General features: G+C 39.7%; 1 protein-coding gene across 3 annotated transcripts in view; it reads left to right on the forward strand.

Annotated features, from left to right (window-relative positions):
* Positions 1 to 27034, forward strand: part of LOC119658660 (protein crumbs) — a 94072-nt gene that overhangs the window by 64188 nt on the left and 2850 nt on the right. The window contains exons 3-14 of one of the 3 annotated variants that reach the window (XM_038066213.1): positions 3310 to 3519; positions 10006 to 11001; positions 11721 to 11858; positions 12151 to 12644; positions 12707 to 12772; positions 18289 to 18848; positions 18909 to 19014; positions 19115 to 19191; positions 19249 to 20117; positions 20336 to 20530; positions 20588 to 22243; positions 22384 to 22928. In XM_038066213.1, the coding sequence (XP_037922141.1) occupies positions 3310 to 3519; positions 10006 to 11001; positions 11721 to 11858; positions 12151 to 12644; positions 12707 to 12772; positions 18289 to 18848; positions 18909 to 19014; positions 19115 to 19191; positions 19249 to 20117; positions 20336 to 20530; positions 20588 to 22243; positions 22384 to 22928 (5912 nt within the window). The remainder of the gene's footprint in view (positions 1 to 3309; positions 3520 to 10005; positions 11002 to 11720; positions 11859 to 12150; positions 12645 to 12706; positions 12773 to 18288; positions 18849 to 18908; positions 19015 to 19114; positions 19192 to 19248; positions 20118 to 20335; positions 20531 to 20587; positions 22244 to 22383; positions 22929 to 27034) is intronic. The other 2 variants (XM_038066210.1, XM_038066212.1) reach the window with 2 other exon arrangements.

Below are 27034 nucleotides of genomic sequence, written 5' to 3' on the forward strand. Positions count from 1 at the left end.
CTCAGGTACTCATTCACAGCTGAGTCGACTGGTATCCGACGTCAAATCACGATACAAATCCCACTGCCGCCAGCGAGATTTGAACCCCGACCTTCCGTATGACATAATAATAAGCACAATCGTCGCTTTAAAATACTGCGATTTATTTAAAAATTCAGATGAAAATGTAGGCTGCACTTTCCCTTGAATTGCTTAAAGAGCCGATATTTGTAGCGTGACGGACCCTAAGCCCGTATTAGAGCCGGCAACCCGTTTGTTGGCAAACCTTCTTAATGTCCGGTTCAGGAACGTTGAAAGTAAAACAACTTTCCAGCTCTTTCTCTTCGTTTGCTGCCTAGCAACATCGAGGGTGAGGTATTGAGATTATTCTGAACACCAACCACCTTAACACTCTTCTTTTCTACTTAGGTCAGAGACCCTCCTCAGGGTTAGTCGCACACCCTCTCACACATTTTTGAGCATTAGCATTGTTTGAGCCACCCGTTCGTACAATCACTTAAATTTTCTAGTATGTGCTGGTTGATAAAAGCTTGACCACATTGCCTCCTAGCTTACCCTTACGATCTAGAAGTGATGTTGTTCTAATAGGCTTATAAGTTCTCAAAGCCCACGTTCAAACTTGACTGTTCCAAGACATACTTTCAATAATGTCGATTTTAACACGATAAAATTGTTCCAGTGTTCCTTGAAGAGAAACAATCGACCTTATTCTCTGCTTTTTGGTCGACACCAATGAATGATATTTCGATAAAAATATTTCCCTGAGTGATTCCAGAATATTGTTGTCAATTCCACCCGATTGTGCCACAGACGGGATGGCAGCCAAACTCTGAAAAGCAAAGAACTTGGAACCAATACACTGGCTGAATGCTTTCTTCACTCATGCTATTAAGGAGGATGGAACACCATCTAGCTGGCAAGAAACCACGACCGTTCCAATATGCAAAAAAAGGTAATCCAGCAGAATGATCTAATTACCGTTATTATCCCATTCTTGATAAAAGCATTCACAATATCATTCAAATAACCGCGAATTAAACTGGTTTTGTCAAAAACTTCGGAAGTATTGAAGCAATGCAGGTTGTATAACGCGGTGTAGAAACACCATGAGAAGCATATTCCTGTCTCTATTGAATCTCTCGATCTAGAGAAGGCATTTGAACGTGTGCCACATAAACTAATTTGGAATGCATTGCAGTAAGACTTAGTGTCAAAGGAACCCTTGCGGAGGGTTAAATTTATTAACGGCAATCCCCAGACTAAAGTTCGAAGTGTGCGCTTCATGCTTTTGTTAGCATTCATCAAGAAAGTGCTCTCCCGCCACCCCTCTTTGCTGTTGTCATGTACGCGGTACAAACAACGTTCAGTATCCTACACACTGCCCTGCATAGGGCATGATGTTTTCTTAGCGTCTCAAAATAAAGGGGGGGGGGGGGGGTCTTATGCAACACGGTCTAAGTCTGAATAAAAGGGATTTTTGATAACCGACCCTAATGAAGCAGTAGCAGTAATAACTAAGTGACTTAAATATCGCGGATCAATGCTATCAGGCAATGGAGAACTGCGTCATGAAATAGTTTTACATATCAGCGGAACTTGAATGAAGTGTCATTCTTTATAATCGACGAAACAACCGATATCTGAACCTTAAAATTTACCGCAGGTTTTTTTCCCTATCACATTCTATGGTCCTGAGCACTGGCCAATTAATGGAAGACAATAAACAACGTCTCATGGTGAGCGTTTGGGCCAGGATGTTAGGTCGGATGATTGACGCGGTTCTACTGATCGTGTAAAACCTTCAAGAGACTAGCTAAGGTTGGCCTAAGCATCGAAGTTGGTGGGAAGGAAACAAAAAGGCGACTGAAACAATGATAGCTTTATCGACTAGACGGTGATTTAAGAGCCTCTCGACTCCATCTGCAACGAAAAAACTACACATTCGATCCAAACAAGCCGACATCGCCACTGAACGGAACGAAGGCTACAGAACAAGAAGCTCACTTCGGTGCTATTTATCGTATATTATATTAAATATTATAGGATTTTTGGTAAGTATCGTTTTGTGTCTCGCTGTCTGGATGAAACAATGTCGCGGAAAGTTTTGGCCAATCAATATCTTAAAGAAGGCGATAATCTTTGTGAATAAATCTGGAGATTTGAAAGCGCTAGTTGAGCTTCTAACGAGGCACTAATTCCTAAACTATCACCCTTAAAACGTCGAGGTAGTGCACTTGGTTATATATATAATCATTTGCATGCCAGGAAAAGGAATCTAAATTCTAAAATAGGGCTTCGGCCAGGGCAGAGAAAACTAATCAGCCCTGAATTGGGTGCTTCCTTCTATTTATTTTCAAATATTAAATAAGCATCAGTCATATTAAACAGCATAACCTGGATCAGATTAACTCCATTAATCGAAAACCAACTGTTCCCCAAACCGAAGACTATACAAATCGGGAAACCGGAAGCCAGACGCTTCAGGTGTAATAGGTTTTGTAGATTTTCTTAGTAAGTTTATTTGGATATACGATGGTTCTAGAATATGATAATATACTATTATAAATTTATTTGTGCAGGCATCGGGACGAGAGGTATTTTGAGACCTAGATTTCGTATAGGATAGGTTCTGAAAACGAGACTTGTTTCACTGTGTTTTATCCAATATCAAAAATAGTCAAAATAAATTTATTTCGAAAAGTACTAACCAAGCCCTTTCATTTGATATCCCACGTGGCCATATTTTGTGTATAAAAAAATTACACCCCTCCTATCGCATATATGGGGATTCATCCTGTTAATTCCAACTCAAAATAATATCACATGCTGCATGTAAAGGGAGACACAGACCACATCTTCTTCCGAAATTTCATAACAATCGGTTCAGATGGTTCTGAGTAGATCGGGTGTGACCGACCTATGTATGGTATATTGAAAATGACTACATGTTGAACATTATTCGCGTGCTTTCGAATTTATGACCGCTCCCAATTTCGGCTTTCTGAACAGGTAATAATAAATCGTGGTATTCGTAACGCAGTTTGATGCTTTCACGGTCCCATTATTTCTAATTTAACGCACTTTACAAGCGTGAGTGTAATATCCAATTTTCTGACCCTCTTTATTTGGATCAATGATTTTCTAAGTACTCTTATGTAAATTCGCATAAAATTAATGGTCCAGTGCTGGTCATTGTTTTCGCGTCTCTTTAAGCTACGCAAGAAAACACCAAACAGAATATAATGAAAAGACAACATAAAATCGCTTTAGTAACATTTGGATTTATGTCTATCTTTACATTTTTTTCAGGTGGTGAAATTCTCACTCAACGATACAATCGACAACAGTTGCAGTTAACCGTATCAAAAGATAATGTAACCGTTTCTTTGGACGTACCGCAGAAAAGCGTTCAAGCGATTATTCCTGAGAGACTCCTGGACAACAAGTGGCATACAATAGAATTTCTTTATCAATATGGGAATCTGCATTTAATCATCGATCATAAATCAACAATAATAGGTAAGTTGTGTTATGCGGAGTGGAACTTTGATGTAATGAATGTTAATGTTGTGATCATACAAGCCCTTTGAGGTAAGGAATCGCTCCATAAATTCGAGGAATTAGTTACGAATGCTCAGCCAAGGGAAAATTCTGTTAGGGTAGGTGCTGTTTGAAAATTAGCGTGAGAAAACACGCGGAGAGGTGGGGGACCTTATTAGATAGTTCAGGAATTAAACTAACAGCAAAGAGGAAACGAAAGGTTGAACAATTGTCAATTGCAAACTATATTATTGAAGATCTGATTCGATTTACATTACCATGAAACCTTACAATACAAATTTTTGGGGTAAAGTAAGTAAATGCATTTTCGCAAAGAGTGTTAGATTTCCAACTAAACACAACTCCGTCGACAGAGAACTTGCCTGAAACCGTTTGTCATATTAATTCGAGTTAGCCCTCTCGCTCTGCCGCTTTAGGGAGAGAAGTCAGGAGATTTCTTTCACCAATGGGGAGAAAAGAAGATGCGATGTTAGTTCATGGAATCCCCTGCCATCCAGTCTCTCCTAACTTCCACGAGCAAAAACGGTATTATTGGTGTCGTCCACAACCCCATTGTAAAATAAAAGGGGCAGAAGATCGTGATTTCCCAATTTTGTGCAGGTAAGACTGGAAGCCTCTATGTATGCCCACTTAGAAGCTGGATAAGGAAATAATCAGTCTCATTATATTTTCTATTCTGCCAAGCACCCATTCCCCACCCCATGCATTCCATTTGCCTCTTGTTCCATTTTGCCAAGAGAATTGCCACTCGTTTAGTGTTCTTCACGAGCAACCACCTTCATTAAGTTTTCTCACTTGAATATGGCTTTACGCCCATTAGCACAAAGGATCTTTCTCCGACTGAGCAATTCTACGCATAATTTTGTCTATCATCAGAATCCCGATAATCGAATATTACGTTCTATAGTGCTCGTGAAAGTACTATTTGAGACTTTTCAATTGATACACCACCCGAATAAAAGTGGGGGAAATAATATTATTTGTATCTATGTGACCCCTTTAAGCTCCACACAAATTTATACTAATCACCACCTTACCAAATTTCGATTCAATCGGTCCAGTCATTTCGGAAAAAAGTGACAGAAAGCCAACCAATTTTAATATTTCGTTTGAGATAAAACCTTAAAAATCGAGAAAAAATGTAGGCGTGCACAAAAAAAAAGAACGTTTGAAAAAAGTGTCAATTTTGTTTTGTTTTCTTTTTTACCAATTTTAGTTTAACGGTGGTGAATTGTCAAGTAAGGGAACTTACATTTTCAAATCGAGTTAACCGCAGATTGCTGGGACTTAAATCTTCCTGTGATTGGTGTGTATGTCTGTAGGCAAGTTGCTAGCAGGTTTGTAGTTTTCCGCCATGGCGATATCGCCAACAATATCTGTTAGTAGGTTTACTAACTTTATTCCGAATTCATGGCATTCGCACTTTCATCATCAAGATCCGGTATCCGGTCTAGTCCTGCCTTAATAAGGAACTCCATACATCCCCGTTTTGTGCCGCGCTCCACAAATTTAATATCTCAGGCAGGGCCTTCTTCTGGATCCTCACGCATACAGATAAGTGGCCCGCCGTTGGCAAGCTATTGAGTTGGATTTTATCCACAAGCAAATGGTCATTTTTCGTGCTGTACAGTAAGAGCTTTGACCCTATGGTGAGGCGTTTTGGGCGGAATAGTTTTTGTATAAGCTGAAATAGGCTCTTTTGACTACCAACGACCATGCATAGATTTCACTGTCGTAGCTGTTATCGGTTGTGATTTTCGACTTTGGATAGGAGCAATTATCACCACTTTCACAGTTGCATTCTTCCATTTTTACAGTTATCATTTGACCAATTGATGCTATTGCTTCTTTGGTTTTAGGTAGTAACGTTCCCACAGTGTACTTCGTCTTGCCTGCATTAATGTGCAACTCACAACATTGTATTAATCGTCGCCTGCTCCATCTTGATAACCACGGAGATGTACTCTAGTTGGTCTTCCCATGATATCAATATCACCAGCATAGGTCAGCAGTTGGGTGGACTTGAAGAGGATAGCGCCTTTGTCTCTCTCACTTACCTCAGCATCACGAATCACTTTTTCTAAGACCAGGTTGAAAAGGGTGCAAAATAGGGCATCCCTTGCCTTAGACGATTGTTGATGCTGAATGGTCTGGAAAGTTATCCTGCTGGTTTTCATCTGTCAGGGTCACTCTTATCAATTTAGTCGGCATACCAAATTCTTTCATGAATGTGCATAGTTTTACCCTGCTATTATAGGCGGCCTTGAAGTCAATGAAAAAATGGTCCAACTTATGATCATATTGCAGCCGTTTTTCCATCGCTTGCCACAAAACGGAAATCTGATCTGTTGTTGATTTCCCTGGAGAGAAGCCTGTTTGGTATGGGCCCTTGATGTGCTGAATATATGAGGCTATCTGGATCAGGATAGCAGAGAATATCTTAGAGGTGATATTGAGCAGCGTAATACCTCTATAATTGCCACACTGCGTTATATCCTCTCTGACCTAGTTGCCAATCGTCAGGCATTGAAGCAATGTCCCATACCTTGAGCATAAGTTAATGAATTCCTTGGTGTAATTGATCGTCTCTATATTTAACCAGTTTGCCTGTAATTCCATCCTGGCGACTTATGATATTGGAGAAGGGGAGTTGCACGGAATGTTTCTTCTATGCTTGGTGGCAGCAGTTTTTCCGTTGTTTTCAGTTGACGGGAACTCTAAATCGCCGATGTTCCGGTTATTGAGCAACCCGTCAAAATACTCAACCCATTGCTCAAATATGTTCATACGACCGGGGATCTGATTTTTCTCTTTATTTCCGCTCCTAGTGCGGTTGCTCCCTGTACTTTTCGAGTTCACAGACCTATTAATACTTCCCGGCTTCCTTTTTCTGGCAATGAAGTCACTTCTCCACTCGGTTTTCGTTCTTCCATTCCATTGACACTTTACATTAGTCGTTTTGACTTTTTGCGAATGGAGCCAAGTATGTTTGTAGCCGTATTAATAATAACATTCTTCAGGTGTTTGTGAAGATCATTTATCGATGCCTCAACTCCAAGACCTACGTTAACTGCGGCTCTTACGCCACTGTTTTCTCTTATAGGTTTAACGGAGAGATTTGTTGTGGAAAGCTACAATGTTCACTCCCACCTGATTATCAAACGAGGTTCCAAAAGTCTTGTTATTCGAGCCCGAAGCTCTATGGTAACGTGATAGTTATCTGAGTCTATATTGGCCATTCACCAGGGCTGAGAGCGGCGTTCAATTAACACGTGGTCAATTTAGTTGAAATTGGTCCCGTCTGTAGAGGCCCATTTTTGGTTGTCGATCGCTTAAGCGCTGAACGTTAATAAGGCTTATACTTCGAAATTGGCTCGCAAGCGCAAATTGCATAGCCGTTCACTAACAAAGCCGGTAAGAGCAGTTTTCATTTTTTGGCTGACTAAGAAACCTACTCCGAGCACATGGTTTACTGGATGCCCACAATAATATATGGCGTAGTGTTTTTTTTCCAGGAAACCGGTCCCTGTTCAGTGCATCTCCTGCAACGTTGTTACATCTACCTTATATTGGGACAGGGTGTCGGCTACCTACTTGACAGTTCCTTTTCTCTACACGGAGTGTATTTTCCATGAGAAAACGCGCAAATCGTTGGTTAAAGAATCCTTTTGTGGCATCGCAACAAATTGATTTCCATGTAGGGTTGTCGATCCTACCAACCCCCCAACCTGGAGGACTATGCTCGCCTTTATCCTTCTCCGTCTGCATCTTTTCGTAAAAAAAAAGAAATCCCAGCGTTCACTACGTGCAAGTTGAGGTACGGTTTGGTGATAGAGCTGGTGTTCGTTCAGCAGGTGTTTGCCACGTTTTATGCTCCATCAGAAGTGTCAATCTACATTTTCGCCCTGTAATCTATACCGTCCTTTGACCGTCTTCTCTCTTTCACCATGTTTTATTTTCGAAGTAATACATAGGAAATGTTTAGCAGATGATTTCAACAATATAATGTCTCTATGGCTTTTATGGGCCATATGTTATGGTGACTAGAGATGGGAGCTCCTCACAATGTGATTTTATCATTGATTTCAGTTAGTTGATGCTAATAAAACGTTTGATCACCAAATCAATGTTAGCGTCGCCATACACGCAAAAGGGGTGTGTAACATTTTGTTTCACCGAATATATCATAGACATGTGGGTATCCAGTGCAAGGTCTCGATTACCACTTTTCGAAGCCGGTATAAGTTTTAACATTAGTTGCAAAGGGGGTAGAGCGGACCATTCTCAGAAAATATTCAACTCAAAAATCTGAAAAGTCACGAAACTACCGCTGTATGCTATTAAGTGCGCAACTAAGTTCTCGCTGTTTGTCAATAGATCCATCGGTAAGTGCTGGTCGATTTTGATATATCTAAAACGTCAAGAACCAAGCCCAAGAGACATGAGTTAACAAACCCCTTTGACACGTTAATGATTTTATTGTGTCTTCATATACTTTTAATTGTGTGAAAATGGTTGATTTTGCTGAATCGCTGCATCGAGAGCTGAAAAAGATTTCGGAAATGTCGCTCTATGTAAAAGTGGTTCAGCTGTTTTAAAGACGTTGATTTGGGATGTTGATGACTGTCACCGTGCAGAAAAGACAAAAACCTTCGAAGTGGCTTGCTTCGGTATTAGGAGTTACTCGCCCAGCCACTTCCAAGCGGGTGCAAGCATGGGGGATGATTCAAAAGCAAGGAACTTGGGTTCCTAATGATTTGAAGACGAGGGACGTTGAGCACCGTTTTTTTTTGTGAACGATTACTCCAGGAGCAAAAAAGCAAGGCTTTCTTCATCGCATCGGGACTCATGATGAAAACTGGATTCATTACAGCTACCCAAAGAAAAGAAAGCCTTGTGGGTTGCTCGGTCATACTTCTACGTCTTCGGCTCGGCCAAATATACACGCTGCGAAGGTTATGCTGTATATTTGGTGGGACCAGTTGAGTGTTATTTATTATGAGCTGTTGAAATCGAATGAAACCATCACTGCGGAACTGTATTGACTTCAATTGATGCTAATATGGGAAGTCTTACCCCACCAGTTATATTCCCCAGATAATGCGTCGTCCTGTCATTACTGTCTCCGTTCTATAGAACATGATCTGGCTTGATTCGTGGATAGCTTCAAGAAACGAACACTTCCATCGTAACGGTATTCGAGCTCCAGAAAGATGGGAAAAAGATGAAACTAGCGATGGACAATACTTTGAAAGATTTATATGTAACTATTTTTTTTTTCACAATAAAGTTGCGTTTTTAAGGTTTTGTATGAAAGAATATGATCGTGTGGGGTATTAAATGAAAGGGCTCAATTAGTGCTTTTCAAAATAGGTCCCATATTTGAAATGGGGTGAAATTTAGGGGAGTGAGGGTTAAAAATATGAAACCCCAAAAGGTGTAACAGGTTGCGCTTTCAGAAGCTATCCAACCGAAATATCTGAAAAAAATCACAGTGGTGTATCTAAACAAAATCTAGGCCTCAAAATGCATCCCGTTCCGAAATCTGCACAAATATAATTAATAATAGTATATTAGCAAATTTTAGAAATTTTTCCCGGATAAGCATAAGGGATAACATAAGGCATAACTTTGGGAAGTTTAAAGGGAATCCAATTATTATTAACAAAGTTATAGAATGTGAAACTCTTACATTTTATGAGAATTTCGTGCATTCTACAACTTGTATGAAGGCATCATAACATATCAATTCCACAACAAAGTGAGCTCATATGAATGAGGGTCGCAGGGAAACATTTCGTTCTAGTTTTGTAATCATAGACGGACATATGTATGTATTTATATGAATGAAGCTTCGGGGTAGGGCTTAATACAGGTAGATATATTTGCAGTGATATTCAATATACGTGCAGTATATGTATATATGTATGTTTTTGTGCACGAAGTAAATCGGAAATATGTTTGGCGCTTGCCGCTTGCCGCAAACTCCAAACCTTTACAAATGTTTGGTTGACCAAACATCGCACACGTTTCCGTTAATGTTTTCTGAGCAGGCAAGCAAACTCCCTTTGATTTGTCCAACAAACCGACACTCGATCGAATCGATGGCAAGCGCCTGCAAGTCTACGCAAACCAAGCCAAACATCCTACCAAAATGTTTGCGTTTACGAAGTTTTTTTTTTTAGATTTGGCAAAACATTTGGATTCCGCATTACAATTCTGTAGTAACATAAGTTAGAATTAAATTAAAGCAAGTAGTATGGCAGACTAGAGGTATAGACATTGTGAGCTAAGTACAAATGCGACAAATGTGCACTTAAATGTATAAGAAATACGCAAAGTTTTACATACCTGAAGCGTTCAGTTTCCGGTTTCCGACTTGTTTGAAATTCGACCAGTGTTTTTTTATTCAAAAGTTTTCTAACGCTTATGTTTGTTTTTCAGCGAATTCTACATACAACAGTTTATTTCTGACAAACCAGGAAGTAAAAAATGAAGCAGCCGTTCTCATTCTGGGAAACAAATATTCTGGATGCCTTCTTCATGGCCCCGGATTAATTTTTAATTCTAGTGCGATCCATGCGCAAGGCGTTGAGTTTGGTCCATGTCCAATGGCGCCAGGTCCTTGCGGTGATATCGACGTTATCAGTCCCGTCGTTATTGACCACTGTCGAAATTATCCTTGCATGAAATATGGTACATGTTTATCGAAACAAGACGGCTACGAATGCCATTGCACACCACGATATGCAGGGAAGAATTGCGAAGTTGATACAGGACCGCCATGTGCTTCGCAACCATGCCAACATGGAGGAGTATGTGTGGAAGATCTACGAGGCGATTTCCAGTGCAATTGCCCATCAAAATATGTTGGAAGATATTGTGAAATTGAAATTAGCGTGCATCCGCTTTGCGAAAAGAACCCTTGCTTGAATAATGGAACCTGTCGTGTTCCTCCCGGCGGAAAAAACTTTGAATGCGACTGTATCTTGGGCTTCTCCGGAAGTCGCTGTGAAACTGATTTAAATGACTGCGAATCACAACCATGCCAGCACAATGGACGATGCGTTGATGAAATTGGCAAATTTTCATGCGATTGTTCAAACACTGGATACGCTGGACCTCTCTGTCAGGACAACGTTGATGAATGCCTGATGAATCCTTGTCTCAACAATGGCGTTTGTTTCGATACGTATGGGTCTTATATTTGTGACTGTCCTCCTGGATACGGTGGTAAGAATTGTAGTGACGAAATCAACAATTGTCTGCTACAACCATGTCAACATGGCGGTTCATGTAAGGAAGTCAAAGGATCATTTGAATGCATATGTCAGCAGGGGTATTCGGGATTATTTTGTGAACAGGGACCGCCGTGTCCGTCGTGCCCAATCGACTCAGAATGTGTTGGTGGACAGTGTGTCTGCAAGCCAGGATCAACAGGTACTTATGATGAATAACTTCGTGTAACGTTTCAATTAAAAGTCACAATGACTTGTCTCACATAATAGCAACCTAATCAAAATTAACTGCATGATAATTATTTGATTATGATTAATAGAATGTGCCGACAATTTCATGTACAGTTACTGCCTTGATTGTATTTTATTTATTACCATCTAGATTACGTAAAGCTGTTGTATATCTTTTAAAGTGTGCATTTAACAGCATGTTAAAAGAATGCTTTTTTTAAAGCTTTTGCATCTTCATAATGTCTATTTGCTTTTATAATTAAAAATATCTGATTACCGGTACTTGCTTAGACTACAACCACGTGTCTACGCTTACGGATCTTAAAACGTTTTGAAAGAACAAGCATATTAAATCTATGTAATTTAAAAGAAATTATTGTTTCATAAACGTCGTAAAATATCTTGTTGTGTCAACATTTTCAATACAACGTCATAAAATTACTTAAATAATGTTAACATTGATTCTAATTTGTCAAGGCACATTTATACCTTACATAGCAGTTCATTTAAAAACAAAATAAGATACTATTTGCTATTGCTATTGAGCGCTTTCAGCTTTGAAAAAAAAAGAAATAATTTAAATTAAACAGTAGTAACGTACTTGCTTGTAAAATATTGAATGTAAACAAATTTTCAATGTAGTTAAACGCTAATACCTAGAATCAGGAAAGTAATGCTAAACCCTCTTAGGCCTAATAGGTTACTGCGTTCCTACTGAAACCCCAAAATCAGACGAATCCAATGCATGCTCCTCTCTATGCCGGAATGGCGCTACATGTTTGGGAACTGTTTCGAATTTTACATGTGTTTGCGCTAGTGGATTCACAGGTTCGACTAGATTAATCCAAATTAATATGAAATTTGTAAAGTAATTGATTTTTATTGTAACAATTGTTTGGAGTGTTAACATATCAGACGAGCTCATCAAAGTAGACAACTTTATCTACAAGCGAATGCACTCTTATGAAATTGTAAATATATCAGTTCGTTGTATATATATACATATTACGTAGAAGCTAGATAATGATGACTTTCCGTCTTTTGTAAGCACTCCAAATTGCATAATTTAGATTCATTAAAAGTTATTTGCGTCTGATTATGAATTATTCAATAATTTAAGGGCTTCACTGTGAGTATCCAAGTGCATCGGCATTCCAAGAGGATTGCCCATGTATGAACGGAGGTAGTTGTCTACCAAATCAAACGTGCCTCTGTCGACCTGGTTTTGAAGGGAGTCGATGCGAACGTATCGAAATATGCAGCTCAGCCAACTGTCCCGAACCGATGGTGTGCTTCGGAGGGGCTTGTATTTGCCCAGAAAATATGAATTGTGATCTACCTTGTCACTCGTCACCGTGTCAAAACAATGGTACCTGCCGTAACAAAGGTGACAATTATGAGTGTCTATGCACAGAAGGCTGGACTGGAACCAACTGCGAACAGGATATTGATGAATGTGCAAGTCTTCCAACTTGTGGGAATGGAATTTGTATTAACAACAAAGGCTCATTCCGATGTTATTGCGAACCTGGCTACACTGGTGTAAGGTGTGATACCGATGTAGACGAATGTCTTAGTTTACCTTGTAAAAATGGGGCGACATGCATTAACAAGGTACGTGACTTATTTTGATATTATTTACATTCATTTCTATCATTTAACATAATTCAAACTAGTCTTTGGCAAAACGCCGTCAATTATTTTTTTATAAATACGGAAAACATCGGAGAATTCTGAAAGCAGTAAGTATTATCTGATAGAGTCTGTGAATGGATATATTGGTCTAGGCAGCCAACGTGCTTTCGAAGCAGAGTGGACTGCTTGCTATTCTATATTTGGACCTTGTCCCGTGAAAAATTGCAGAAATTAACCACCCCGATGTGTTTATGCTTTTCTTGATTATAGTCCATTGTTTAAGATTATGCATTTCATTAAAAAATAATCATTATTTTACATCCTAGCAAAATACTTTCATATTTTCACTGGGAAATAAACAACAACATATAAAATGTATCAGAGAAGCATTTCATTGCGCGACATTGGGAATTGTCTGAAAAGGAGTTTTTTCATTACTATAATGAACTTTTTATCCTTGTATTTTTAATTGTTTTTTGTTTAAATTACTGCCAAAAAAAAATCCGACTTTTTAATAATGTATCTTAAGAGAAATAAAAAAAATTGAATGGAAATATTAGATATTATGCAAAATATAAAATGTTTGTATATATTGGTCGTAGAACGCAATGATGGTCAGACGTTTCTTATATTCTTAAAAAGTGAAATGAGTTTCAAAGCCTTAAAGCGGGTACAATTTTACGATTTTTTTTATATATCCAATGAAATATTTTATTCAAACAGCTTAACATATAAAAGATACATATTTGATAAGTGCTTTGTGAAACTTTTAAAAATTCTCTCGGCGTACTCAGGATAACTCATGACAGTTTCATGTGAAATTAATAGAGCAAAAATGTTCTGTTAGTAGAAGCTTATAGCTCGTGCTTGAACGAAGGAAAAAAAAAATAAATTAAAATTTGCATTTTTGATAGAGTCGTGAACCAAAAGTATTATTTTTAAGGTTTTGAGTAAAACAAAACCCTATTAAAATCGATTCACTGTCTGCCTGTCTGTAACACGCACTTTCCTCCAAAACGGCTAAACAAATTCAAACGAAATTTGGTGGATGCATGAGAACTATGAAATCCCACGCATACAGTAAATGACATAAATTTTAGGTGAAATTTGAAGGGAGGCTGCCATACATGCAAAGGGGGGGGGGGGGGTGTAATTTTGTTTTTCACTTAATGTATCCGTGTGTGGCATCAAATGAAAGGCCCTGACTAGTATTATACTTTCCTACTCCGGCTGATATTTGTTTTGGAATAAATTGAAAAATTGGCGAGTAAGGAGCCGACATGTGCACAGTTAAAGTTTAAAGTTAAAAACCTAAAAAAAATTCGAAGCGATGCGTTTATATGAAATTTAGGCTCAAAATATATCCTACTTCGATATCTGCTCAAACCCCCCTTAAGTTTATCCTAGGAGTACCAAGCAGCATAGTTAATATTAGATGAGCCCTTTTTAAAGTTTTGTGTAAACAAAATCTTATTAAAATCGATTCACTGTCTGTCTGGCCGATCAGAACGAAATTTGGTGGCCATATGGGAACCATGAAAACCCACGCATACAGCGAGTAACATAAATTTACAAGGAGTTTTAAGGGGGGCTGCCCACACGTGCAAAGAGGGAATGTAAATTTTTTGTCATCGAATATAGTTATGTGGGGTATCAAATGAAAGGTTTTGATTAATGTACTGTACTGTACCGAGTCTAATAATAGATGGCGACACTTAAACATATCTTGTGTTGTACTTATCGCATCGGGTCATACTATACGGCGATTTGAAGACGACAATCTGCGCTACAAGTGCCTCTTTGATAGTGTTGTGATCGTATGTTTCAGTCTCAAGTTATAGCGCGTCAAAGATGGAGTTCATCAAGCAAGAAATTCGTCATACTTTATGTTTTTACTACCTGAGAGGTAAAAATGCAACGAAGGCGGCCGAAAAAATTTGTGAAGTTTATGGGCCCGATACTGTAATGATTCGCACAGCACGGCGTTGGTTCGATCGATTTCGTTCTGGTGCAGTGGATGTCGAAGGTACACCCCGTACTGGTAAGCCAATCGTCGTAGAAAATGATAAAATCGTCGAAGTCTTCTACGTATGACAACCTCATGCGAAAAAGATCGTGGTCGAAGCGCGGCGAGCCGGCCCAAACCATCGCCAAGTCCGGATTGAGAGCCAGGAAGGTTTTGTTGTGTGTTTGGTGGGATTGGAAGGGAATCGTCCACTATGAACTGCTCAACTATGGCCAGAGCGTCAATTCGGTCCTGTACTGTGAGTAACTCGACCATTTGAAGCAGGCGATTGACCAGAAGCGAATTGGTCAATAGGAATGGTGTTGTGTTCCACCAGGACAACGTTCAGCATCACACATCTTTGATGACCGCCAAAAGCTACGGGAGCTCGGATGGATATCCTATTGCACCTACCATATAGTCCGGACCTGGCACCAAGTGATTACCATCTCTTCCGGTCCATACAAAGCGCTCTTGGTGCTACTAAGTTGGCCTCAAAAGGGGCTTGTGAAAACTGGCGGTCTGAGCTTTTTGCAAATAAGGAGGGGGGTTTTATAAAGGGTGGGATAATGAAGTTGCCTTCTAAATGGCAACAAGTTTGCGAACAAAACGGCGCATATTTGACTTAAATCGGATGATTCTAAGTATGTTAAATAAAGCGTCAAATTTTGATCACGAATACGACATTTCTTTTTCCCCAACCCAATATTAATTTTTACGTGAATTGTAAAATGCGCGGGTAAGAAGTAAAAATGTGCACACTCAAAGTTAGACACGAGTCATTTGAAACTACCCAACTCGAAAATCTGAAAAAAAAAATCAGGTCATTCCGATATGTGCTCAAATAAACTTACTAATAGTATATTATCAACTTTTAGAAAGGAGGTTTTTGAATTTTTGAAAAAGCTTGGATCGTTGATTGAAAAGTTTCTTGTCAAACCTTTCAAATAACAGTATTCGTTCTTTTGCGTTGTAATGCTAAAGAAATATTCCAGCAGCCAAAAACAAAAACTTGTTAAGGTCGATACTCTTCCCACCGATACCTGTTTAAATAAAGTCAATAATAGTATATTAGCATATTTATTATAAGTATATTTTTAACTAATTAACTTGGAACCCCCTTAAGTCTATCCCAGAATCACCAACAGTAACATAGTTTGGTGGAAACTTCTGTGTAAATTTTTTGCATTCCAAGACTTTTCATGTGGATATCACACTTAAGTGAATTATCTAACAAACTAAATACATAAACATTACTGGCTAGGTACCAATGGGACAAATGCGCATTCAAATGTTCTTATATAAGCAATACACAAAACCTTTCTATCTTAAGCGTTCAGCTTCTGGTTTCCGGACTTGTTACTTTTTATGGTGGCACATGGAAATATTGTTCGTCCTCGAGGGTTTGTTATTCATATTCGACGTTGACTTCTGGTCTGCATACATCCTTATAGGTTCTTCCCCGAATTCACCAGTACTCGAAGTTATGATTCTCAAAGAATGTGGCTGCCTCATGGTTATTTCCGATTCCACCATTACTCGTGCATTTGTTAGAACTTTTCAGGCATCTTATTTGCTGCTATTCCAGTAAATTCAACATTGCCCAAAAACATTCCAGAAGTGCGTCTTCTTCAAGTGGTTTTGATGACCAACCATTTTTTGTTCTTCAAATTAGGATTTATTGCTCTGAGTTGCTTTTTAATCGTGAGATACATCGCCTGATGGTAATTTTTCGTCTTTTTCGCTGCCATGCCATTGTAGAGCTTGACTCATTAGTCACTTACTAAAGTAAGATCCATGACTGATCCTTATTTTTCCACACTAACCCATCTAGACTGCCGTCGAAGTCACCGGCAATACTTTTTGAGCTTTGCTTTTGGCTTATCTTTTCTTCTACTCCACCAGTCATGTCCATCTTAATTTAAGCAGATGTTTTTCTGACGACACGGCGTGTTGTTGCTGTCTGTCCCTCTTCAATTTCTTCTTTTGAACCCTGGACAATACCTGGGGGAAGTCTCCTTCAGATGCCCTTTCCTCTTTCATTTTTTTCCTCAGTTCGTTCTGCAATGGGCTAGCTACGATCGCTTATGGTTCTCTCACCTACCGGCGTGGTTGCTTCTGCTTTTCACGTATCTTTCGTTGCTCTCCGTGTCCGCCTGTAATACGAAATATGATCCAGAAGTTCCTCCAGCCCCATCAGCCCGTTTTTCACAACTTCGCAGACTTTTTACGCGAGGAATGTGGTAGACCGCGTGCGCTTCTCAGCTGATCATTGATTTAACGTTCCATTCTCAAAAACTACACAACCGAAAAATCTAAAAGAAATCAAGAGGCTGCCACTATATGGTGTCTAGACTCCGAAATTTGTTCCATATCGATATCCCTTCAAATAAAGTTAATAATAGTATATTATTATAATTTTTAGTAATTGGCTGCGAAACCCCCCTTAAGTTAATCTTAGTACCGCAAAATTTTGCTTATATAGAGCATGATCCTATCAAATTTGGTGGAAATCGCAGCTTTCGTGTTGCGCACAAACGCTGCCAACTTTTTCTTAATTCCCACCATCTCATCAGTTATGTAATTAGTTGATTTCTGAATTCATGGATGGATCAGGGCTCATGACATTGAAGTCGTTGAAAAGATGGTGCAACTGATGGCCATGTTCCAACCGTTTTCCATCACTTTTCTCAGAGAGGGAAATTTGTGAGGTGAAGTCTCTATAGTATGAACCGCTGATGTTCTGGGCATAAGGGGCTAAGACTTGACTTTTTTGTGACTGGAGCCAAGCATGTTTATTGCCGCATCAATGATAACGTTCTTCGGGTTGTTGCGAAGATAATTTATCGATGCTTCATTTCCAGGACTTCAGCTAACTACCGTTATTGTGGCATCCATTTCCCCTTATATTATTTGTGGCCGCATCAATGATAACGTTCTTCGGGTTGTTGCGAAGATAATTTATCGATGCTTCATTTCCAGGACCTCTGCTAACTACCGTTATTGTGGCATCCATTTCCCCTTATATTTGTTATGGATGGCTTCAGTATTTACTCTCACCGGATTGTCAGAACCGATTCTAGAAGTGTTGTAATTCGAGCCCGGAGCACTATGCCAACGGCCGCTTTCCGCACAAACCAGGTACTTCCAACAACCACCTCATGCGATATTTGATACTAAATTAATAGTCTAGACAAATGGTGGTCTTTTGATCTACCGATATCCTCAACATTAAGTTGCAGATATGAACAGAAGATCCGATAATTCATCATTGGTCACATCTTTTCTTAGTTTTTCTTTCAATGGCATAGGGAGAGGTCATTAATAAATAATTCTGGTTAGGCTTTAATACCATTTACGTCAAGCAAGACTCGATTCCTGGAAGCGTGGAATATTTTCAATTATGAGACTAACTTGCAGTCAAAGCTTCCGTACATATATTTTGCTGGGATGCAATTTCCATCATCGTTCAAAACGCTTAAGCCCTATGCTCCCGGGTAAACTATTTGATCCACAAATGCTAGCTAATTCAATCATAATTCCTGAATAAACGTTTCTAAAATCGAGACATATGAGGGTTTTAAGTTTTGATTAAATTCTTAATCTGCTTTTCTACAGATCAACGACTACGAATGTACTTGCCTGCCAGGGTATACCGGAAAGGTGTGCGATATTGATATTGACGAATGCGCGACGAACCCATGCTCGAAAGGCTCAACATGCATAGACTCGATTGCAAATTTCACATGCGTTTGCATGCCAGGTATGACAGGACAATTGTGTGAAATTGACATTGACGATTGCGAATCACAACCTTGTTTAAATGGGGGACGATGTATCGACAAATTGGACGGATTCGAGTGTAATTGCTCTTCTACGGGCTACACCGGTGATGTTTGTCAAATTAATATTGACGAATGTCAATCGAATCCATGTGAAAATGGAGCTCGGTGTGTTGATATGATTAACGACTATCAGTGCACATGCTTTCCAGGCTATACAGGGAAGAATTGCGAAACTGATATTGACGAATGCGAGAGTAGTCCATGCCAGTATAATGGACAGTGTTTGGAAAAATCGAATATGACGTTGTACAAATTGTACAACCAACCAGATGGTATGAAACATAACTTGCCAGCATCCTTTGCGCAACCTTTTTCCTACGAAAATGCAAGCGGGTCAGTAGTTTCGAGATTCCCATTCATGTTCTAGTCAAGTTTTCATTTCTGTTATTTTAGATATGAATGTGTCTGCGTGCCAGGTATTACTGGAAAGAATTGCGAAACGAATATTAACGAATGTGATAGCAACCCATGCTCTAAATATGGAACTTGCAATGATGGGGTGAGTAGAATATATTATTTACCTTTGGGAAAAATACTCCAATCAGAAAAAAGTGCAGAGAGCCTTTCAATCAACCAATTTCATTTGTTCGTTATTACAGGTGGGAACTTATACATGTGAATGCGAACCAGGTTTCGAAGGCTTACAATGTGAGAAAGAAATTGATGAATGTGATAAGTACGTTTGCACATATAGTGGATTAACAAATATTTCTAAATATCCTCTTATTTCAAGATATATGCCTTGTGAACACGGTACCTGCATCGATCAGCGCGATGACTACACCTGCGATTGCGATTCAATGTACGGTGGAAAGAATTGTTCTGTACTTCTGACTGGGTGTGCCAACTCACCTTGTATGCACGACGGAACTTGCAAGCCCTATTTGGTTAACGAAACTGACCACAAGTTCAATTGTACCTGCCCACATGGTTACCAGGGAGCGATATGTGATAAAATCACGACTATGTCCCTGGTTAAGAGCAGTTTGATCACTGTGCATACGAACCGTGATGAAGGCTACGACATAAATCTGGAATTCAAAACAACCCTGCCCAATGGCATTTTGGCATTTGGCACTGGAAACGCTTACAGCTACATTTTGGAACTGGTGAACGGTCGTTTGAACTTACACTCATCTTTACTGAACAAATGGGAAGGCGTTTTTATTGGTTCTGGTTTAAATGATAGCAAGTGGCAACGAGTTTTCGTTGCAATTAACTCATCCCATTTAGTGCTTAGCGCCAATGAGGAACAAACAATTTATCCAATAAACTCGTATGAAGGCACGAATGGAAGCCATACCACATTCCCAGATACATATTTGGGCGGAACGATACCAAACTTGTCCTCATATCTACGACATTTGACGCACAACCCGTCAAGTTTCGTTGGTTGCATGCAGGATGTCGTTATCAATGGACAATGGGTTTTCCCGAATGAAACTGTAGAGCCAGTGAAATTGGTCAATGTTGAAACTGAATGTCCACGAGAAGAACAATGTAAGAAAGATCCGTGCAATTCAAATGGCGAATGCAAAGATTTGTGGTATACGTTTTCGTGCACTTGCCATCGACCACATTTAGGAAGGACTTGCAAATTCAGTAAGTAATAACTACAGTTTTTGGGATTTTGCTCATATAGGATTACTTTCATTTCAATGCATGCTTCAAACTTGCACTTTCAATAATGAAACGTAAGTTGATCCATTAAATAAAACATTAAACTTGTAGACGATATCTGAGCAGTTTTTAATTCAAAATCTCGAAATATACTTGGCTTTCTTGGCCACTAATTGAATTGTTTTGTACTTTTCCTCTAGATATAACAGCGGCAACATTTGGTCACGAAAACACGACTCGAACGGCAGTTATCGTGAAAACTAGCGACAGCGCCAAACGTGCAATTCGCTCAATTTTAGATATAAGTATGTTCATTCGAACCAGACAATCAAGCGGTCAAGTATTCTACCTAGGAAGTGATCCGAATAAAGATAATACTAACGTCGGAACAGGAAGTACGATTTTCAGCTAGTTTAGTTTTATCAGATTTGGAAAATGTTTTCCTCTTTCAGGTGATTCCTTCGTGTCAGCCAAACTACATGGTGGTGAACTACTCGTTAAGATCAAATTCACGGGAACACCGGAGGCGTATACAGTCGGGGGCAATAAATTAGATAACGGTTACAACCATCTCATTCAAGTAGTTCGCAATCTAACTCTTGTTCAGGTGAAACTTAATGGAACAGAATATTTCCGAAAAACGTTATCTTCCACCGGCCAACTAGACGCTGAAGTTCTATATCTAGGCGGACCTCCACCTGGACTAGACGGCGCGGAATTAAATCTTAGTAAAGAAGAACAAGATAAAATTTATTTCAAAGGAATAATTCAGGATGTACAAGTAAGCAACGGATCACATGCAATGGCCGTACAATTTTACCCTCTGAATGAAACCGAAGTGACCATCCCACCTCCTTTTGGTGAAGTTGTAATCGACACGACTTCAGTTTTGAAAGGTGAAGTCTCAGATGATTTGTGTCGGCAGCAACCATGTCTCCATGGCGCTGAATGTAAAAATACTTGGAATGACATTGAGTGCACTTGCCCTCGAGGCTACAAGGGCAAATATTGCCAAGATATCCAGTTCTGTGAACTAAACAAATGCCCTGGGGAAGGAGTGTGTCAGAATTTAGACGATGGATTTGAATGTATAACAAATATGACATTCCAGGGCAATGAAGAAAATCCTCTTTCGTTTGCATTCTACCCAAGAGATCCCCTGCTGCAGGAAATGACTCCCCTGAAACCGACAATAGAAATAAGTTATAGAACGAAAACAGGAGGAACCCTCCTTTACGTTCAAGATGGTGAAATGTACTTCGAAATTGCCGTATACAAAGATCAAGTGACTCTTCAGTGGAAGCTATCTTCAGATTTGCCGGAAACGCATCGATTCCATAAAGAGGAGACAACATTTGACTGGAATCGAATTTATATCCGAATGCAAGATAACATGTTGGATGCAGGCTGGAAAGGTTGGGAGGAATCTACTGATCAATCTCCTCTGATAGCTACACGAATCGATGGGAATGCATTTCTACAACTATTTTCCGGCGAAAACATGATATACCTTGGCGGAATGCCAGCAACAGAGGCTAATCAAATCACAAAGGGGCCTAACTCAGGAGCTATATTTAAAGGTTGTTTAGGAGAAGCTAGAGTTGGAGACCTTCTACTTCCATACTTTCCGTATCTTGATGTTTATTCAGACAACGTTCAAAACCGTTCATTGTTCAAATTGAATAACACAAGGCCCGAAGAAGGTTGCATTCTTTGTTTTGAACAAGATTGTAAGAATAGTGGTCATTGCAAGAACCCTTCAGAAGAGTATGCATGTGAATGTTCACCAGGATATGAAGGTGACGATTGCTCTTTGAATATTGACGAATGTTTGACTGCAAATTGCACAAATAACTCTACCTGCATTGATGGTATTGCGAGTTATAGTTGCGTCTGTTTGCCGGGCTATGAAGGTGATTTATGTGAATACGAAATCAACGAATGCTTATCGATGCCCTGTCACAACGGTGGAGCTTGTACGGATCTGGTAGCTGGCTTCAGTTGTAACTGCACGGAAGAATACGCCGGTCCACAGTGCGATATCCTCAAGTTAGTTACATGTGACAACAATCCTTGCCATAATGGCTCCACTTGTTTGGATGGATATAGTAAGTTTTTCCACAAATTAATTTCTATAGACCAAATTCATTTCTGTCATTTTTTCTTTGTATTTCCTGTTTAATATTATTTAGAATTGTTTTTCCATTTGCGCTGTGAGGTATAAATATTCTTTACAAAATTCTTACAGACTCCACAACTGGAAACAATTTCACTTGCGTCTGCATGCCAGGACTTCAAGGACCGTTTTGTGATATGCCGTTTTGTAAGGTTCAGCCTTGCAAAAATGGTTTTTGTTTATCAGGTGAACCTCTTCAACCGCCGAAATGTCAGTGTAGTATTGGTTACACTGGAAAGTACTGTGAAATCGAAATAAATGAATGTGAATCTCAACCGTGTCAAAATAATGGACAATGCATTGATTCAATTGGATCATTTGAATGCAATTGTACGAATACCGGTTTCAATGGTGTATTATGCGAAAATGATATTGATGAATGCGTTATGGAACGTATCTCTTGCGGCGGTAAAGGTTTATGCATAAATACGCGAGGATCATTCAAGTGTCAATGCCCAGAGGATACATGTGGTCCAAATTGTGACCAGGTTGACATGTGCGCCTATAGTGATATCTGCCAAAATGGAGGAGTATGCATAGAAGATTGCAAAGAATTTGAATCAGATTATATTTGTAATTGCACAGAAGAGTTTACAGGAAAAAATTGTACAGAGTCGGTGAGTTTTAGTTTTTTCTTTCTTATTTTAGAATTATATTTTGCTTACATTCATTGCAATTTTCCCTCCGGTTGTGGATCTATTGTACTTTCATTTTACATCACATTGAATCTTTGAATTTCAGACGATATCATCTCAATCATATTTTTCATGGGTCTGGGATAAAATTAATAAGTTTACTAAAATCCTGTATTAAGATACGCAGAAATTTGTACGTACATATATCTCAAATATTCTTTGGTAGTTGAATAAAAAAAGGGTGACGGAATTGAAAGCATTGCATGCGGGTTAAACATGTTTGTACCAGAATAGTTCTTTGTCTACCCAATATCAGGTTTTCTTGTCAAGCCTTTGTGTAAAGTAGGCCTCGTTTTCAGAAATTACCCAACCAAAAAGTCCGAAAAATATAACAATAATGCCTCTATATCTAGGCCTCGAAATGCTGCCCATTTCCATATCTACATAAAGAAATTAATAATATGATATTAAAATGAGAACAGAGAGGCTGCAATTTTTTAATTTATCTTCTGTAGGGTCGAAAGTCACAACCGATAACAAGGCTTGTTTGTTTTTTTTTTGCTAAGCCAGGATTAGGACATCAGCAGAAACCGCTGACGTGCATGATTCGTAGATATAAATTCACGCTCACGTATAAACCATACTCGTGGACCCTTCAGTCGCTCACCCTGCGGAACTGTCGTTAGATATTACTTCACAGGGCCGGTTAGCAATTATGCTATCATTCCTGTATGGTTATCGCTCGTTTTTCCCTTTCCGCAATAAGGAGCTCTTTTTGCACATTAGTTACAAATCTCACCGACGAGTGACCCACATACGGATGATTGGAATCAGTTTGTGTCTTCATCAGCCTTTCGTTGAGCCATCCCATCTGATCTGCCATCTGACCGTTGATGATGAACTTTTTTCGATCTTGATCAATTGCACAGCGTCTTGGGTTGTCGTTCTCCTAAGGTAGACTGGTAACATCTCTTCAGCCCAGATGTCTACTCGCAAGAGCCCGGCTATAACTAACGCCGCATCGTCTGATATCGCTCGAAAGTCACAAATCAGTCTCAGGGCATATAATCTGTATGAGCGCAATAGGCTTCTCCAGATTTCCTTAGTCGATAATGCTGCAACCCATACAGGAGCGATATAGAACAACACTAAGCTAATGAATTGAGATAGTAACACTCTACTGACGTATTTGAATTCGCAAATATTTGGCAGCATTCGAGAGAGTGCTAAATGCAACAGTGCTGCAATTTCCAGCCAACTCTTGATCTACCAGATCGCTCCATTGAGTGCTGCGTCAATCTACAACCACAGCAATATTATCTGCAAAAACTTGCCTACCAGTGATACACGGTATGGTCTCTAAACCAGCTGCACCGATTGCTTCGATGACTGTGTTCGATCTTTGCGTGAACAGTGTCTCCACTATCAATGCTAGCATTGTCAGACAAATTACTCGCGGTGATTTCTTTCCCTTTATTTTAGACATCACCACTCTATAGGGTGTGTCGCAGGAGTTTACCTCAGCTTGCGTCCATATACGGGGTACTCACATAGAAAATCTTTCGTTTCATCATTATAGGATGGACATGTATCATCCTAGAGAATCCATATTGTGAACATTTGTCCAGTTAGTTAATTATGACCAGTCAGAATGCCCACAATACTTTTGCAAGTTTCCCTGATTTTCGACAGGATAAACTTTTCCGTATGCTGGTTCGTCTTTGACAGGAAAAGATGTTCACAGTTTTTGATAGCAGCATTAGCCTGCTGCTGGCATTCCAATTCCTGGTTCCAGTCCCAGCATGTGGGAAATTGAATTCTGTTTTGCTAAGGCGTCCGAGAGCAATTTCACCGAATTGAATCTCGAAATAGAGTTCAATCTGTTACTGTTTGTGGTTGCTGTTTGTGCGTAAATGTAATCTAATCAGTCTATGAGCTGTTCTCATTGGAGTGCTATGCATAAATAAATGCACGGACAGAAAATTGAGCAATGCATTAAGAGCTGCGCCGGATGTCGTTCTCATGGCACCGGTAACACCCAGACATACAGTTCCTTGCAATGAGGCCATTTTATAATTAAAAATCTTTTCTTTCATATAAACCCATCATACTACGGATTCATGGGCGCACACCCTCCTAATGATAGCAATATATATTCACATCATCACCTGAGGTGACACGTTTTTAGTTTTTAAGATTTTTTTTTTTGCGGATGCAACTGGACATACCATTGGTGACCTCCACATCCACGCTATGACAGAGACAGATTTTTACAAGTACGTTGGAATTCTTCAAAGAACCTCCATGCTCGAGTTACTGACCTGAAGGATGCTCTGTTATCCGAATTCCTGCGACGTATAAAGTTGGTGCTAAAATCGCATCTCTTGGGGAAGAATAAAATTAACGCATTGAATGTATTCGCTATCTCTTCACTGGCTTATACATTCGAAATATTGCCGTGGACGAAAACCGATCTGGAAAACGTCCAGCGGCCGACACAAACTGCTATGGTCAAATTTCGAATGGGGAGGTAGGCGCTTGTTTGATATGGCGGCACAGCATCATTCCCAAGTCGACTCCCTGCCAATTTATCGATTTGCATTTGCCGAACAGATGGCTGTGTGCTGGGGAGCTCTTTGCTGAGACGGAGGGATTTATGTGTGCCATTCGGAACTTCGTGGTGAGCTTATAAAAACCTCATAATGAAAGAACGGGTGGAAAATGTGTGGTGCAGAGAGACCTTAAGATGATATCTAGGCCTCCCTGGGGTAGGCTGGAAAAAGCTTCCAGCCATACCTCTTGTATTGGTTTCCAGTTCTTGTTTTTCTTCTGCTCGTTGTTGGGGTGTTAGACCGAATGTTATCACCTTCTTTCGTGGGGTAGGATCTCGGGAAATGAGTTCTGAGAAGCACAGTTGTATCCTGCCCAAATCCTCCATAAATGTCCCATCTTCCCTTTTCAGATAGACAAAAAATACTGGCCCGTGTTTGGCTAATGTTTGTAAAGCCTGGATACTTTTGTGGTTTGGTCAATCCCTTTACAGAATTCCCTGAAACTTTTCTGTTTTCTTTCCCTGATCACGGTACTATATACTGTCAGTGTGCTTTTGTATCTTGACCCAACCCAAGTTTTGGCCGGTTGAAGAGTCGAGTCGATTAGCTTACTATTCAACCAGGGTGCATCTCTTGATGATGTGATTGTGTTAGCCGGACAGCAGGCCCCATATATGTCGATGACGACTTTGTTGAGATCTTCTACCAGAGTCTGCAATTCCACTACTCCACTGATGGGCTCAGGTCCTTGCACAGGAGCCCCAATCTTTTCTTTTGGGATTTCTTACTATTCTTTTCGTCTCGGAGTGCCCTCAATGCCGAATATGATTGTTCTATGATTCTACATAAAGGACTCATCCGATATCCTTAAATTCTTGACCACGCCGTTCATCAGAGTATTTTCTAGAATTATGTCTAGTACCTCCTGTCCAGTGCTGGTTTCCTATGTTATATTTTTCTAACTTATTGCTTCTTTGTAGGCATCGCAGTCGGGGAGAAGTGTTAGTGCCTTTCCCCAGAATTTCACTGACTAGCTCCTGGTACATCTGGATGTTGTCTCCTTGGAAATAGCCCGATGCCACGACTGCCTCCCGTGTTCTCAATCTGATTTTAAATGAAACTTGCACAGTCACAAGGTCTCCAGTCAGGAACTCTCTAAGACACAGATATGTTGGCAAATCTATAGCTAATAAGGCAATTTCGTTTTTAAATTGCCTCCAAGGATCGGTCATCTACCCCGACCGTGAGAAGTTTGCTTTTGCCTTCCATCTTGCTTCTGAAGCCTCTCCATAACCGCGTATCATTATATGGAGTAATTACGAGGCCGATTAATTCCTTCATCTCTCTCTGTCACCATTTGTGTCTCTGGTTTATTATCCCTACTACATGTTGACAGTTCTGCTCCCTTCCAGCTTAGTAATTTCGGGAACTGTGATCCTAAGCCATTCCGCCGTGTTTCCCGCCGCGCAGTCCATCATTATAAGACGTGGTAATGCAAAAGGAAACTGTTTTTGGATGGACATGGTTTTCAATAAT

This window comes from Hermetia illucens, chromosome 6, assembly GCF_905115235.1.
Source record: "Hermetia illucens chromosome 6, iHerIll2.2.curated.20191125, whole genome shotgun sequence".
In the NCBI taxonomy this organism is placed as follows: domain Eukaryota; kingdom Metazoa; phylum Arthropoda; class Insecta; order Diptera; family Stratiomyidae; genus Hermetia; species Hermetia illucens.